The sequence below is a fragment of the Nesoenas mayeri genome (assembly GCF_963082525.1).
Source record: "Nesoenas mayeri genome assembly, chromosome: 3".
Lineage (NCBI taxonomy): Eukaryota > Metazoa > Chordata > Aves > Columbiformes > Columbidae > Nesoenas > Nesoenas mayeri.
In genome coordinates this window covers 85,945,906-85,962,039 of record NC_137544.1, presented here as the reverse complement: position 1 = coordinate 85,962,039, position 16,134 = coordinate 85,945,906, and the positions used below count along the sequence as shown (strand labels likewise).

Sequence of the window (16,134 nt, the reverse complement as noted above, 5' to 3'; positions counted from 1 at the left end):
CAGCTCAGTTGGAATACATTTTCTAAGTACTGAGAGCCCTGAGCATGCTGCTTGGGATTCAACCAGAAGCATCAGGAAAAAGCAGTTAGCCAGCTATACTTTGATGTTGTAAAGCTGATTAAAACATTTTTTTAGTATCTCCATTGACTCACAAAAATCCAAGAAAGTTTTATATTTCATGAAAACAGACATACGAAATTACTATGCAATTGTAACATTTTTATCACTGTTTAAAACATTACTTTGGCACTTCCTTATCAATATAGACTTGTTTTACGGTGGATTACTAGATGTTTTGGAAAGCTTCCAATTGAGCTTAAAAGAGGGATAAGTGAAAAACAAACATGCTTTATGTAATGCACTTAAAAGACACTGGGCTTAGACAAGTATTTTGTCTTCCTGTCTTCATATTCAAGTCTTGTCTTGAGGAAACAATGATATTAATTGAAGAAGTACTGAAAATTAAAATATCCCAGGGAGATAAACACCGAAAGAAACATTACAAATAAACTCTAAAAATAATCAGGTTTCATCTGAAAAAAAAAAAAAAGGAAAACTCGAGGGAAAATAAGATATGCACAATCTTGTTACATTTTGACCATTTTATCTTAAAAATGCATTTTGGAGAAAATCTTTGACTTGTAAAGAAATTATGTTTTTCACAAGGAGAAAAGTTTGCTACCTGACTTCTGCTGTCACCACCCCAAGGGAAAAAAACAAACCACAAACCACTGGTACAAATACCACCCACACAGTAAAGCCTGAACTTAAGAGACTATCTTGCAAAGCAAGCCCAGTTGAAACCAGAACACAGCTTGGGTGTAGAAAGGCACACACATTTCCTCCCCCAAAGTGGAGATGTTTGCGCAGCCCTAGCAATCGTTCGCACATTATACACTAAGAATCAAGTATTACTGACCTTAGTATCCTTCACCCAGATAGCTCAGACTAAGAGCTCTGCAACCACCATTTGGTTTCAACTCTTCTCTCTTGCCCTCTCATTTTAGGACTGGCTTCCTGTGACTATTAAGCTTCTCTCACAGTTTTTAGTGGCTCAGTTTGATGCCACAGTAAAACAGAACTCAATTTATCTGATTATTACTGTGTATCCAACAGCTTTTCTGAAAACATTACAGACCAAGTTTAAGCAATACTATACTCTCTGAATTATATGACTACTTAAGGGAGGATCTGCAGCTTGTGGGTAGTCTAAAGATACAGCTATTTGAAGTCTATACATTCAAAAAGTCATATTCAAGCCTATACTGAAAGCTGGATGGGGAGTAGAACAAGGGAAAAAAATGGCCACTAGAGTACTGGCAGAATTTAAACAGTAATGACCATCAATTTGATTCATCAGGTTAGTCAAAGTTACCAAAGTTACCACTTGATTGGAAGTAATTTAAATCTGCTGCAGAGGGAATGCACACCTATGTCCTGGATATCCAAATTCTCTTCATTGCTTTATTTGCCATTAGCAAAAGAAGGAAGGTGCAGAAGAAAGCCATAGACTTCTTTCCCTCACGTATGTTCAACAGTTTATTACCTAGCGGTCTTCAAACCTTAAGAATGGCTCCTTTGGTGAAAAAGAGGAGGAGCAGGAGAAATTAAAAAGCAGAGAAGACAACAGAAACCCCTTTACTGCTGCTTACATATAATCACATGGCAAAAAACATCTTTTCCTTTCCTTTTTTGATCACCTCTTGTGGAGTAAAATCGGGGGTCATACAAACACAGCACAACACAACTTAAAGTGTTACAAGGCTGGCAGCAAGCCGGGGTTTGGGGAGAAAGACAGCAAGTATCCTGGTGACAAAAAAGATGCCATGATCCAAAATGGTCCCCATACTGCCACTCAGTCCTCTCCCAGCTGGTTTTGTCCTCTGTAGCTGCACGGAAAAACATGCCCCACCACACACACATAAAATTAGCATCACTTCTTTGAAATAGTCACAGCTACATGAATGGTTTATTGCCATTGTATCATTGCTTTATCTTCATGCTTTGTATTATTTATTCTTGTATTTTACATTACAGGTCATCCGTTCCCAGTATATCCCTATTTCTGTACCAACAGACATGACCAAAACCTCCAAACTCCAACCGAACTGAAGTAATTATGCTTTGTGTCTGTATCTTCAACAATTGTAGGTTAAAACAAAAGGAAAAATGTAACAGTTTTACAGCTCCCTCATAAACAATTCAATTTAAAACTCAAAGCAAGACTATAAGCATACATACACTTTTAAAACCTCAGTATGACTCAAATATTCCACTTAACCAGCAAAATTACATTTGTTGTTAAGTTTTAGTAACAAGAAGTTATCTACACTAAATCACCTTTGATGAGAGCTGAGAAAAGATCAAGAGGCCTACACAGGAGCTCCCATAACCTGCACACTCACTGCTCTCCCTCACAAGCAGGTGGAGCCGCTCTCATTTTTCCCCTTTGAACTGCCCTCTCATCCAACTCCTTCTTGCACCTAAGTGGACCAGGATACTACCAAAGGCAGAAGACTGGTCAAAGGACTGGTCTATGAGAACTGCAGTAAAGGCAATACTTAAATGTAATGTTTGCGGTGAAAACAGGATTTAGACAGCTGGAAACAACTACTTCTTGCTGTCCAAGGGCAGACAACCTTTCCAGGAAAGAAACTAGTAGAATGACAGCAGAATTTGAGCATAGCTCGACCCAGACAAACCACTAATGAGAAAAATTCCAAGAGTTCACACGATAAGCTTAATTTATCAACAGCAACTGCACTGCTTGAACTACAGAGGGCATCAGTTTCACTGTGTGCAACGGAGATCTGTTGACTACATGTTTTTTACAGTTTTATTAACTTTAAGGCAATTTTACATACTATATGGGAAGCTCAGTGTCAGCACAACTACCTGTTTTTCCCTGCCTGCCACGCTTGCACAAAAGGGTTTTTTTTGTATCAGGAACTGCTAAAGTGTTATACTTGTATGTAACCAGTGACAGACATACAGGAACTACAGAACTCCAACTTCAGGCAGCAAAAATGTAGAAAGCAGCATGCTATTAATTCACTCAAAATCATCTTAATATGCAACTTCTAAAAACGACAAAAGCTTTTTTACCTACGAGACATTTAAACACATGGAATTTACCTGTAATGCCTGGACTAGAAGGGTTAGATAAGGGCTTGGTGCCTTCTGATGACTGTTCTACACTTTTGGAAAGGGATCCATCTACAAGTATATCAGCTTCATCTATGTCATCGCAGGTCCCTCCAATCTGAAGGAAATGAAGTTCCCCACCTAAAATCATCAGACAACAAAAGAAGAAAGTTTAGACAGGCATATTGCTAAACTGAACTCAGAAGACAGACTTGAAGTGCCACACAATTGTGACAGTAATTATGCAGGACCTGAAACCAGTAAGATTATACAGGAACACTCAATTTGCTTCACTACTAGAATTTTTTTCAGGGTAAATGCAAAACAGAAATACAATAATACTGACTCCAATTGTAAATGGCATCAAAGAAAAAACATATTATGGGGAAAGGGTGTTAAAAGGGAATTAACTAACGAAACCTCAATAGAAACCCAAAATCATAACCATTATGACACTTCCCATAATCCAAATCATGCTTTTAAACAGAAAATATTCCATCATGTCAACTGAAGGCCTACACTACCTCATTTGTACAGGTCCCATAAATTTCCTTTTAAAGTTCAATATTTGAGAATTGAAAAATCACTTCCCCACTGAACTCACCTAAAGCACTTTTCACATTATTTCATCAAACCCGGAATTACAACACTGAAGAGGTCAACAGACAAAAGAGCAGGTACAAAACTTCCAATGGACACAATGTCTTGATGGAAGCTTGAAATCATCCAAGAAAGTTGCTCATTATTCACCACTACAGATATACCTACAGGACTTCTGCCATTTCAAGAGAAGTCACCAAGAAGGAATGCTCAATTTTACATAAAGTTAGGGGAAGGGCTGTTAACATTTTCAGAAGTTACAAAAACCCTAATCAGTAGGATTTAGATAGAGAAGAAAATCCTAAGGTAGGCCTTCCACAGTTTTTCTGAAAATTGATTACAGACTGTATGTCCTTCAGCATCCAGCATTAGGTCAAACCCTGTTATGCAAATTACCCAGGTAATCTGAAACAAACAAATTTGAGATAATATATGTAATAAAAACCTAAGATAAAAGCATAACCAGCAGGTACACGTTCTGAATTGTGAGGGGCGAGGAGAGTGAAACATAGAGCAATAGAGAGGCGCAAGCGCAGCAGAGAGCGAGCGTGTGAGAGGCACAGAGAGAAGATGATGTGTGAGACACACAGAGAGAGCTGGCCTGTTTTTTTCTGGATCTCAGTAGGAAAGGGCAAACAACAAATGGCTTAATAAAATAGTTGCTTCCACAAGACAGAATAAAAAGAGGAAAATAATAGCTCAAATGACCAACAGGAAAGAACCTCTCCATGGACAGGATCTGTGAAGTGTGCTGTGGGAAAATCCACCTGGGGTCTGGGTGATGCTGCACAACAGCAGGGCTCCCAGCATCTGAAGGGATGTGAGATTTTGTCACTATCTATATTTGCCTTCTTATTCTATCTTATTCAAACAGCTATTTCATTAAGTCATTAACCCATCTGTTGGTGGGGCCATTCTCACTAAGATCCAGTAAGAAGCCTTCACCACACATCTCTCAGCCCCAACCCAGCCACTCCTGGTGCAGAACAGCACATCCCAAGTAGATAGCAAGAGTGGAGGGGGAAAAAAAATAGTTCTAGCAAATAACACTTGAAATTAAACAGCTCACAAAGGGGCAAACCCTCACGCAATGGTAGTTCAACATGCTGACTTGCACTATCTGCCAGTTTTACAGCTCACAGCAGGAGAGACACTGAAGAACTTCAGAAAGTTGTAGGTTTTTCTAAGGGAAAGTTATGCCAAGTTCTCACTTATTCTGTAGATGGTTGGGTACAGTTAAGTTTTAAAGAAACAAAACCTTGCTTCTCATACCAAGTCTGTGAACTTCCATCACTAATTAACAGTAGTAAAAAACACCCTTACCGCTTTATCCATACTACAAGAGAGAATCACAATTCCTGCTTTCCTGAAAGACTCCATCCAGCACTTTTCCAAGAAAAATACTGTGCTAAACTTGAGATATCTCAATTCCTTCCCTATTTGTTTTTAAAAAGCTTCTATAAAGAAGTTTATAATGAACTTCAGTTATACAGTATAAGCCTATAAAATTATTAGTGCATATGCACATTTTTCAAAACCTGTCAGGTGGTTTTCCTTCTGTATCACAAAGGTGGAATTTGTTCTCCCAGAACATCCAAAGATGACCTTCTAAAGATGCATGCTTAATTATTTGTTTCAAAGATACCATAGTTGCTATAGTCAAGTGCCAGGGGAAAAAAAACAACAAACCTGTGCAAAAGTTAATGCTGCCCTTTTATTTTGTTTGGGGATACTACTGGTGCATGGCATGCACTACTAGGTTGAAACAATGACTGCTGACTTTGTGATCACTAAGTCAGTCAGAAGTCAAAAGAGAACTGGAAACCAGCATCATTATACTTCCAGAAGACAACAGGTAACCCACAAAAAACACTGTTAATTTAATTCTGAATTGTATTTAAAATCTGTAATTCATTTGAACTCAAGAACCTGGTGGGTTATACAAACAGAACGTAAGAATCATAAATCCATCCAAATATATCCCAAGCTTCCTTCTGGCAAAACAGTCACTGGTTCCCGGAAAGCAGCATTTGCACAAGTTAGGGAACATGTCAGAGACTTGGCCTCTGCGGTGAAAGCCAACCTGTTAAAATGTTCAGTATCCTGAATGTATCCTGTACTCTGGCAGGAGTCAGAAAGCGTGACAGACACAATTGTCAATAGCAAATCACGACGCAAGGACACAGCTGAACAATACCTGAATAGTCAAAGCAATTAAGAAAACAAAGCCATACCAGAAGAAACTAAACAACTTGCAGTCTTCCTCATCTCACCACTGGGTTGCACAGAAAGGGTTAGCTCTAAACATACTAGTTCAGAACACTTGAAAAATGTCCTCAAGAAAGCTCCCCCAAAACCTCACTCCAGCAGAATTGAGACTATTCTTGGAGATTTCAGCTGTAAAATTCCATCCCAGCTTATGAAAAAATAGAATGCAATTGAATAGGGACAAGTGAAAGTTGCTATGTCTAGCAAGAAATAATTAAATGCACTATTATGGGATGAAGAAAAATCAGTTAGCCAGCAGTTCTGTAAAAGAGGTTCTTGTGAGTCAGAAGATAAACCAGATTCAATTTCCTGTTCAGAAGTGCAAACATCCCACTGTGTATACACACACATGGTATGCAGAGACTGCAGAACTGCTAAGGAATTCTTCTGTTCCATTCAAAGACATCTGTAGGATTACTGTACCTGGTTTTGAGTATCCCATTAAGAAACATGTGTACTAGCTTGAGCAGGTCTTTTGGGAGGGAAGAGGAAGGGGTTTTTTTCTTCAAAAGCTCCTGAGGAAAGTTTAAAAGGACTGGAAATACTCAGCTAAAGAAAATAAATGGTTGGAGGAGGACAGTACCTAAATAAACTGTCTTCCCCTCCTCTTTTGAAGCAATCTCTTTGCCATGTTATAAAGGATAGTAATGACTCAAATCTGCAAAGATGATACAGGCTAAACACTAGGGAAAAAAGATCATCATTAAGGACAACATGTAGTAGAAAAAATTGCATGAACAGGCTGTTAAATCTCCATGTTGAAGATCTTCAAAACCAGGCTGATCTCTTAGCATGACCTCCAGCACTAATTGTGATGTGGAAAAAAATAGAGCTCTCCCTAATCCCATTAGATGCCATTGCCTATGAAGGCAGAAAACTGAAAATATTGATTCCTGAACTTCAAATACACCAGTATGCAAGCCTGATAAGGCCTAATGGCATGGAAGAGACAGGAATGATATCCAAACAAAACCAGAAAAAAGCTACAGAGAGTAATTAATATACGACGTACAACTCAAGAGCAAGAAATCTGTTATAATTGAAAGATAGAAGATTTAGGAGAATCAATTCTCAAATGTACGAAAGTGTCATCCAGTTCTGCCAGGCTTGCAACATGAAATATTAGCATACACAATTCACTTTCAACATATCAAACTCCAGTCTGAAAAAAACAAACACCACCAAAAAAACCTACAACATTTTCGCCAGCAAAGGGGAGTGACTAGAAAAACTCTTGGTACAATGTTAACACTGCAGGTAAGAATTTAAGAGAATCATGTATATAGAAAAGATCATTAAAAGAAAAAATAATCACATACAGATACCTAAGGAAAAAAATGCTTATAAATGAAAATGTAAAACAATCAGTACGCTACAAATACACATGATGGGTTACATTCAGTGTTGGTTGTCTTCTTTTACAGCTTCCAACTATGACTAATTCAGAAACAGGTAATATCCAGAAGAAGTAATCTACTGTGATTTTGGAACTGTTACGTGCGAGAAGCTGATTATGGAACTTCAATTGGAGCTGGGTCTTTTTGTCTGTTGGCTCTGAAGCAATGTAGGCAGAAAAGAGAACTGCCAGAGCAAAAAAGCACTAGGGTTCTTCTTATGGTGAAAACAAATAGAAAACCTTCTTTCCCCCCCCGCTTCTACCCAAACTACTTCCAAATAATAATTAAACTGAAAATATAACTAAATCAATTTAAGGAACTACAGTTTCAGGTGAGCACAATCCAGGAATTCTTCACTCACTAGAAGGAACTCAAGCACTCAAACAGATCACACAAATCTAACACCTGTTCAATCAGTTTGGCAGGGAAGTACCTGCTTCACCACACCACCATCAACATTTCCACTTCTTGTAGCATTTGTTTAAAAGACCACCTCACTTTCCTACTCGATAATACTTCTTCAGAGAGCTTCAGACACTGAAGTTTGTAACTTGACAAGGGAGAAGATCAGCAGCAGTGGACAGAAAACTGTCAATTCTTAATGATCTTTTAAAAAAATACTCCTAGAAACACAAGTATGCACAATTTGCAAAACTGCCAAAATAAAATACAAGCAGAGATTTACACCTTTATGTAAGATAAAAAGAAACACTTCATATACAACAATTTTTCCACCTCATTCCATATTATAAAGCAAAGTTCAACAATATTGCTCGACTGGCAAATGCAGCTGAGCAGCTAAACTACAGAAGGAAGCAATCAAAACAAATCCAACAAAAGAAAAAGGTAGGATGTGTAATATTGCCCATTTTCTTAAGTAATATTTGGTAGGGCTGTAATTTAAAAAAAGAAATATAATTAGATGAAAACTGAGATATAAGGAAGGCAGTGACAAATACAGCTCTGGAAACTTATGTATCCAAAATAAACTATATCCAGTCCTCTTAAATACCAGATAATGGACTTCAACTATCAAAAAAACACCCTAGAGTTGTAACCCTGTATCTGTCAGTCTACTGTATAGTTTTATAATAAAAAATTTACTTATTTTGGATGCTACAAAAGCAGAATCTAAGCTATTTTATACTATTGATGCAAGACAAAATCTTTAAAACTCACACACTAAGCACTACTAAGGTTATTAACTATAGTCTACCTTGGCCAATGGGAAGAGAGGGAAGTAAAATACAGAGATTAAACTTGACTATGTTTGCTTAACAGAACAAAACTTCCAGACATTAAAGTATCTTTTTGCCTACTCTCACCACCCAAGCCAGTAAACAGGTAAGAATTTACTGCTCAGCTAATATTCTTGGATAGTTTTCCAACCATATCCGAGCATTTCCAGGGCATACAGGTTCCAAATATTCTACTTAACATTTTCGCTCATCTTTGCACTAGAAGCTACCTCCTAGGAGGAATAATGTTGAATACGCCAGTGATTATAGCTGTTCTACTTTCAACACCTATTTTCCTAATGCTGTCAGACTACAGGCACCGTCTCTTATGTGGTAGTAAATAGAGAGGAGCAAAGACCTGAAAACAATTTTGGAAGAAGTCTAAGAACAGTGCATTTAAGAAAAAAAAAAAAAAAAAGAAAAATCTTCAGCCACCTAGCAGATAAGCAAGCAATTCTGCCCACTTAAAGAAGAAAGATTAAAGGATGATTACGATTCAACACAAAAAAATAAGCAAAACCTATTCCTTACATCAAGTTATTTAAATGTACAATAAGACATAGGATTAAAAAAGTCAGGCTTTTTCACTTGCTTTTTCTTTTAGCATTCCTGAATTTTATGCAGTATAGTTATTTATAAACATTGAAGATCAAGTCATTCTTTACAAAGCCTCATATTTCGGCATTAACTTTAGGACTCTGAGGCTTCAGATGTATCTAGTACCAAACCCTGAAATCCAGACTTCTAAGGGACATCGGTCCCTAAATATTTATTATGGCTTTGGACTTAATTTCCCAAAGGTAAGAAAAACTATACCAAAAGAAATAACTGAAATGTTCAAAATGAAACAGAAATTGAAAGCTTCTAAAGACATTTTAAAAACGAAAATGAATTCTGGAGTTCATTCTAATTTGGTTGCAGAGCAGAAAAATCAAGATCCAAATAGAGATGCAGTGGGTGTAAATTAAAAGTAAGAATAACCAATAGATAAGAAAAAACTGAATAGTTATCAAAGTACCATATTCAAAAGACTTGATGGTAGAGGGATACCTGAGGCATGTAGGACTACAGAAAAAAAAAAAATCCCAGTCACCTTAAAGGCAGCAAGAACAAAAGAAGTCACAGCAAAGATATTTATAAATTACTACATGGGTATTTTAACACTCTCAGAGAGAAAAAAATACAGAGATATTTACTGAAAAAGTAGAATGATGTGCTTGTGTATTATGAGGAAGATGAAGTATTCTCCAGTCAGTAGCACAGGTGCTGGTTATCTAGGCAGAAGAGACAAATACTCCTACACACACAGCATAAACGCTCCCAACTCAACAGACCAGCATATCTTACACTCAAAGTCCCAAAACAGGTTTAGATAACACTAAATGCTACAAAGCACGTAGTGACCATACACATAAACACTGGATAGGAAAGTACTGCGTACAGTAACAAGATGCCCTGTAATTTTTATCATCAATCTTAAAACACAAGAAAGACAAAAGAGATTTGATGTTAGAAAGAAATCAGTAGCAATATTATTCTGTAGAAAAACACCTTAGCGAGGTTTGGGTTTTTTTAAATGAGACTGCAGTTTGATCAGCAAAGTCTAAGTAAAAACATTATGACATGGATATGATATACTAACAGTTTTCAAAGGCAATTAACCTCACAGCTGGAGTTCTGTTTTTACTAGGAAAAAGCATGCACTATTAAATAAAGCTAAAATAGTGTAATAGACATCCTCTTGAATATCACCAATTACATACAGGAGACATTTTCCTGAACTGTGGCTCTCTAGCACAGAAATAATTACATACAAGAACTACTTTTATTTTGTTTGGATTTAAGAAAATCTCTGCCTCTACAAGAAAAAAAAAATTGACAGTATACTGGACATACCCAAGAATTATTCCCATTTTAGAAATTAAAATCTACATTTAAGATGAGGAATTAACTTGAGTCCATGTTCCCTAGAACAGAATTAAACTATACATAACTTCAATGGAATCTACCTATTCTGAAACACAGATTCTAACATTCTATAATATAATCAAAATACAGTCAAATCAAGCATTAAAAAAAATTCTTTTAAAGGAAGTCTTACCTTTGGTGCATGCACATAATCTGTCTGTGCCCGAACAGTATATCACAGAGACAAACATATCTGGTTCCTCAGTGCCCTCTTTTTTAGGTGGCTCCACTTTGGCCAGAATTTCAAAGTTCGAAAGATCTAGTATTTTTACGTATCCTCCCTGAGTAGTTATCACCAGGTGCCCAAGAGTAGAGATCTCAGATCTTCTCTCTCTCCCACTGCCATTTTTAGAAGTTAACTGTATTTCCTCTACAGGCTCCTCACAGTCATCCTCTCGGTTATCCAGTATATCTGGTGGGAGCAAAATCATTGAGGTAATTGTGTCTTGGGGGTCTTTGATATGCTGGATTTTTACTGGTTCCTCTTCTAGGGTAACTATTCTAGTGGCATAATTCATCTTATAAAGCACTAGGTATCCACCACTAACACTTCTCTGTTCAGGCTGAATTATTAAAGGTGTTGGTACATCTGCTGGTGAGTCATGTTGGATTACATCAACACTCGTGCCATTCATTACAGCAAGACCTGATTCTAGTTCCCCCTTCCTTCTATTACACAGTGCCGAGTTTAATTTATTTAAATTATTCAAGGCCTCTACTTGATTTATTGCACTCAGAGATTCGACAGGACAAGTCCTCAGTCCTACTAACAAATGAACTCCATCTGCACAAGGAGTGATCGAATCTACACACAAGTTCTCCTCCTCTGCAAACTTTGGCAGACGCAGGCACTGAACCAAAGTCCCAGGCTTGGGCACCATCGAGCTCCACTTGTCCGAGTCCGGAGAAGTCAGGGTGGCTGCAGCATCTGCAAACTGTTGAATGTAAGTCACAGGGGGATCCTGTAACAGCAACTGCTCCTGACTGTCCAGCTCCATTTCAATGATCTGTGGAACTGTGAAACCATCATCGTGTATACTTTTACTCATAATACTGTTCATCTGTGAAAAGAGTTTTCCTGCTTTTTCATCAGACTCCTTAATGCTGTATAGCAGCAATACAGGTAAAGTCCTCCTTACCAGAGGGGAATTCAGTTCTGAATTAGTGCAGGATTCATTGTCAGTTGATCCCTGTTCCGAGACACTCTCACCTCGAGTCCTACTTAAGCCATCCAGTGACCTCTGAGAGTTAGTGCTAACAGGAGAGGTAGCAGGTGATTTGTAGGTTAACAGACCTCCAGCTAATAAACAAGGAAAGGGAATGTTGTGTTGTTCTAGATGTTTTTCCTTCATCTTTTCACTCTTACAGTTGGCCAAACAGGGATTTGCCCCAAGTTCTTCTAGATCCTTAACCGTGTCTTCCAGAACGTTTGCAACAATTTCCCACTGAAGCTTTTCAGGTTGCTGAAGAATACTGAGAGCTGTTATATCAAGGCTGACTTCCATGGTTTCTTTTTGTGATGTATGCCCTTTAAAACAAAAATGTTTAACATTACATATGTTCAAAAAAAAAAAAAAGCAATTATATTGCATTTATTATTGACTTACCCTTATATTCAGCAAAAAATCCCTGCACTACCATTTCAACATGTTAAAACATTCCATGTATTCCAGATTTGATGGTCAAGAAACAATAAGAGGCCCAGAAACATCCCTTACACAGAGACTTCAGTTCTCCTAATTTTATTATCAAGAGTAAAAGTAGCGAGAATAGGACAATAGCCTCTGTAACTAATTTCCCAGTACACAACATCATCTTTCTACCAATTATTCTAATTAGGCTAGACCACCATACTGAAATCCAAATAATCTAATCAACTCAATTAATGGTCTGCCATATTTTATTCCACTTCCTTCCTAGACAATCCAGTACTACAAAAAATCTGCAATTCTGCACATTTGTTCTCCAATCTTAGTTGAAAAACACATAATTTTTCTCTAAAACTTGATACTCCCCACCATTAATACACCACCTAATAGAAAGAACTCCAAGCTATTATAAAACAAAACCCAGTAAAAGCTTGAAGGACGTAGCCTGATCCAATTAAACAGGACTGCAAGGATAATAATGAATCAGAAGACTTCAGCTAAGTAATGTACATTTAAAAGATTACAAAGGACATCATCCAAACCCAGATTAAGAGGTGATTTAAGCATAAATGACAGAGAACCATCTTCACCAACACTTCTGTTGAAAAACAATCTTTTTATATCCCAAGTCTATTTCCTCGTGTTTATTCACATTGACATGTTCTTTTTTTCCTAACTTGCTCATCTTTACTCAAAGATGTAAGATGGATTACGGAAAATAAGCATGCAATCCTCCCTCCCATTAAAAATTCTGATTCAACCTCTAAGAAAACAATAAAGATACAGGAACTCTCTCTGGCAATCCCCTGAATCTGAAGGGTTTTGTACACCTCTAATTTGCTCCCATTCTCAGTAAGTTCTTCTAACTTGGTTTGCATGTTTTATTGACAGCAAGATAAGCAATGCTTGTTGTCAAATAAGACATTAAAACCCTACTTTGTTGCTTATTAGCTTTTCTCCTGTTTGCAATTTCTCCACCACATGGTGATGACTTAAATATCAACACTGGTTTCAAGATCAATCTTTTTCTTTTATTCTAATACAGTGAATATAATATCAGTGGTTTTGACAGAACTTTTTTACAAGTCTGAGAACAATTCCCCTCCTGTCCTCTAAACTATTACACGGAGTAGATATAACACACCTGTCACAGATTCTGATCTGGAATGCTCTTCACTGTCTGAATCCTCCAGTAGGTCATCACTGAAAAAAAAATACTGCATGAATGATACCATGTACACTGTAGCTGTATTTGTATTTTTAATGACTTTTTTCTAATATAGTAAAAAATGCAACGTGTACTGTAATGGCATTTATTTCAGTCAGCATTGTACATCCATTGATGAGTTGGTCACACACACTAACAAAATAAAGACATTTTCCTCCATCATCAAAAATAGTAGACCAGCTTTTCATTTACCTCATTCTATAGACCTAAATGGAATTAAAATGAAAGCCAGTTCTCAAAATCTTTCCAAGTAAAACAATACCAACCAAACAAAACCTCTTAACCCGAAGCCATCCTCTTCAAAGTTCCTCAAAATAGCATTTGAAAGGTGGAGCTGCCAGACTGGTCTTCAGTTCTACCAAGGAGATTTTGTACCTAGTACACAAAGGGTCTACAAACCCTAACATGTGTTGCTTCGAAAAATAATATGAGACGAATCATTTTTTCATAAAAGCAGATTCTGTTCAAGATACTTCTTCAAGAGAAATAGGCCCTTTAGTAGTTCTAAGAACATGTGAAGATTTTACACACCTGGCCTTTCCAATAAGAAAAAATTTCCTATTACAGGCACTTTACAGACAGGAAGGACAGTACTGCCTTTGCAGCTTCACGTGTAACTACTCACAGTACCAAGTCGGATCCCCAAATTTCATCAAACTGGATGCTTCCTCCTCATGCCCAAGAAACAGATCTTTTTTGTCTCAAACCTGATCAACCTTCACAACAATTCAATACTTGGATTCTCAGTCAGCTTCCCCTTGAGTGGGAAAGTGAAAGTAAATTTCATATAGATTAAGGAAAGTGAAAAATGCCTAGTCTAAGCAGTTTGATCATACTGATGGTACTGACTTTTAACCAGTGCTGAAAATGGGCTTAATTATTTAACTCGCAAGGAGTTTACAGCCCTAAAGCTACAGTAGAAGTCTAGGCCCCAGCAGCTGTTAGGTCCCACACTCTGTTGCCCTTTGTTCCTATATGGCCTCTTCAGAAGAGCAAGCTTCATATTTGCTCTGCAGTGCTGTGGAAATCATATCAAGCTTAAAACCAAATACTTACTTTCCTGTGCATGTAGCAGTACTGTTATTTTCTGTGATGCTGAACTTTAAAAAGAAACATTCAGAAAACTAACAAGACTCCCCGAACACCTTTGTGGTGAGTTTTCCAACAATTATTCACTCTTTTGCTTGAGTTTCAGTAATATGAGAGAGAAGAAGCATAAATGAAAGAACACTGCTTTTTCTCACATGGCACTTTCTAAGCTTTAGCTTATTTAAAAGCTTGTGACAGGACTGTTTAATTGCTTAGAGTCTGTATGCATGTGTTAAAGGTAAAAAATGAAAGCAATTCCTAGCACACCTACATAATTTATTTTCAGAGACTCACAGAATCACAGAATAGTTTGGGTTGGAAGGGACCTTCAAAGATCATGTAGCCCAGAAATTACAGAGAAGCAATCAAAGAAAAGCATGTTCCATAAGTCCAGGAGTAGCTTTTACTTTCAAAACCTGAGATGCATAATTCATCACTAAAATGAAAAGCTATTCCAAAATTTATATTGCTTTCTCTTTTCTTTCTCTGCCTCTGTAACATCAGGTCAGGGCAGCAACAAGAGTTAGTATCTCTCTGTTAGTGAAGTATAAAAACTGAAACAGCAAGAATAAAATGGAATTGGCTTTAAAGACCGAAATTTAGATTATTGGTTTTTAAGTGAACTGTGCACAGATACAGAGTGATTATAAGAATTATCTTCATTAAAAAAAGTAAACCTCACCAATCTTATGTTTCACAAAGCATGACTTAACTAAATGGCTTCTACCGCTTACACAGCAGCATTTCATATTCCTAATTTTGTAGACTGGCATACCTGTCTCCTTCTAATTTGGGTATATCTGAGCAGCTAGATGAATCTTCTAGCCATGCTAGTGTTGGTCTCCTTGAGTCAACCCCTGAGCTCTGTTCTCCTGACAACATAAGTTGCTGCACAATAGCCGGATCATACGCATTGATCTCAAATTTTAAGTGGACCTGAAAAATAACAACAAAAAAAAGAAGCAGTCTTTGATTTACATTGAGATATGCTTAATCAGTAATAAATTGATAGAAACTGGTTGTTTATATCGTATACCTTCATAAGTTTGGAAACATCCCATATGCAGATCTTTCCTCGTTTTGTTGCAGCAGCTAGAAAATGAGGGCAACTTCCCGATCCAAAGCAGGCTATTCTGTCAGTGCCATCTGTGCAGGGAAACTGTGCTGGACTCGTTGCCAGTGTGACTGAGAGAGGTACATTCTGAGTGTGCTCACCCTTGACAAACGGGCAGTTTGGGGAATGTCTCTCATGTTCAGACCTTTTCATATTAAAAACAAACATGGCAAATATTGACTTCTCACTGTGAAAAATATACACATTATACAAAAACTCAGCCCTTGAAGTGAAGGTGAAGCTGAACTCTTTGAGCTGTATTGTAGTCAACCATACAAGAGAGTTCGGCAGCTTCCCCTGCACTTGCTCAACAGTAGACTGTATTAAAGCCTTTGACCACTTAACAGATATTCATATTCAAATGAAACAATCTACACACAGTGCTCAAAATATCATTAGTTTATTTAAAAGAAAATTGTTCTATAGGCAGTAGGCCATC

The 16,134-nt window shown here is 37.3% G+C and overlaps 1 protein-coding gene across 7 annotated transcripts in view; it reads right to left on the bottom strand.

Annotated features, from left to right (window-relative positions):
* BIRC6 (baculoviral IAP repeat containing 6) overlaps nucleotides 1-16,134 on the bottom strand; it is a 184,711-nt gene that overhangs the window by 146,205 nt on the left and 22,372 nt on the right. For all 7 annotated transcript variants that reach the window (XM_080342353.1, XM_080342357.1, XM_080342355.1 and 4 more), the window contains exons 7-11: nucleotides 15,618-15,840; nucleotides 15,357-15,517; nucleotides 13,409-13,467; nucleotides 10,749-12,143; nucleotides 3,136-3,285 (exon numbers count right to left, since the gene is read on the bottom strand). In XM_080342353.1, the coding sequence (XP_080198479.1) occupies nucleotides 3,136-3,285; nucleotides 10,749-12,143; nucleotides 13,409-13,467; nucleotides 15,357-15,517; nucleotides 15,618-15,840 (1,988 nt within the window). The remainder of the gene's footprint in view (nucleotides 1-3,135; nucleotides 3,286-10,748; nucleotides 12,144-13,408; nucleotides 13,468-15,356; nucleotides 15,518-15,617; nucleotides 15,841-16,134) is intronic.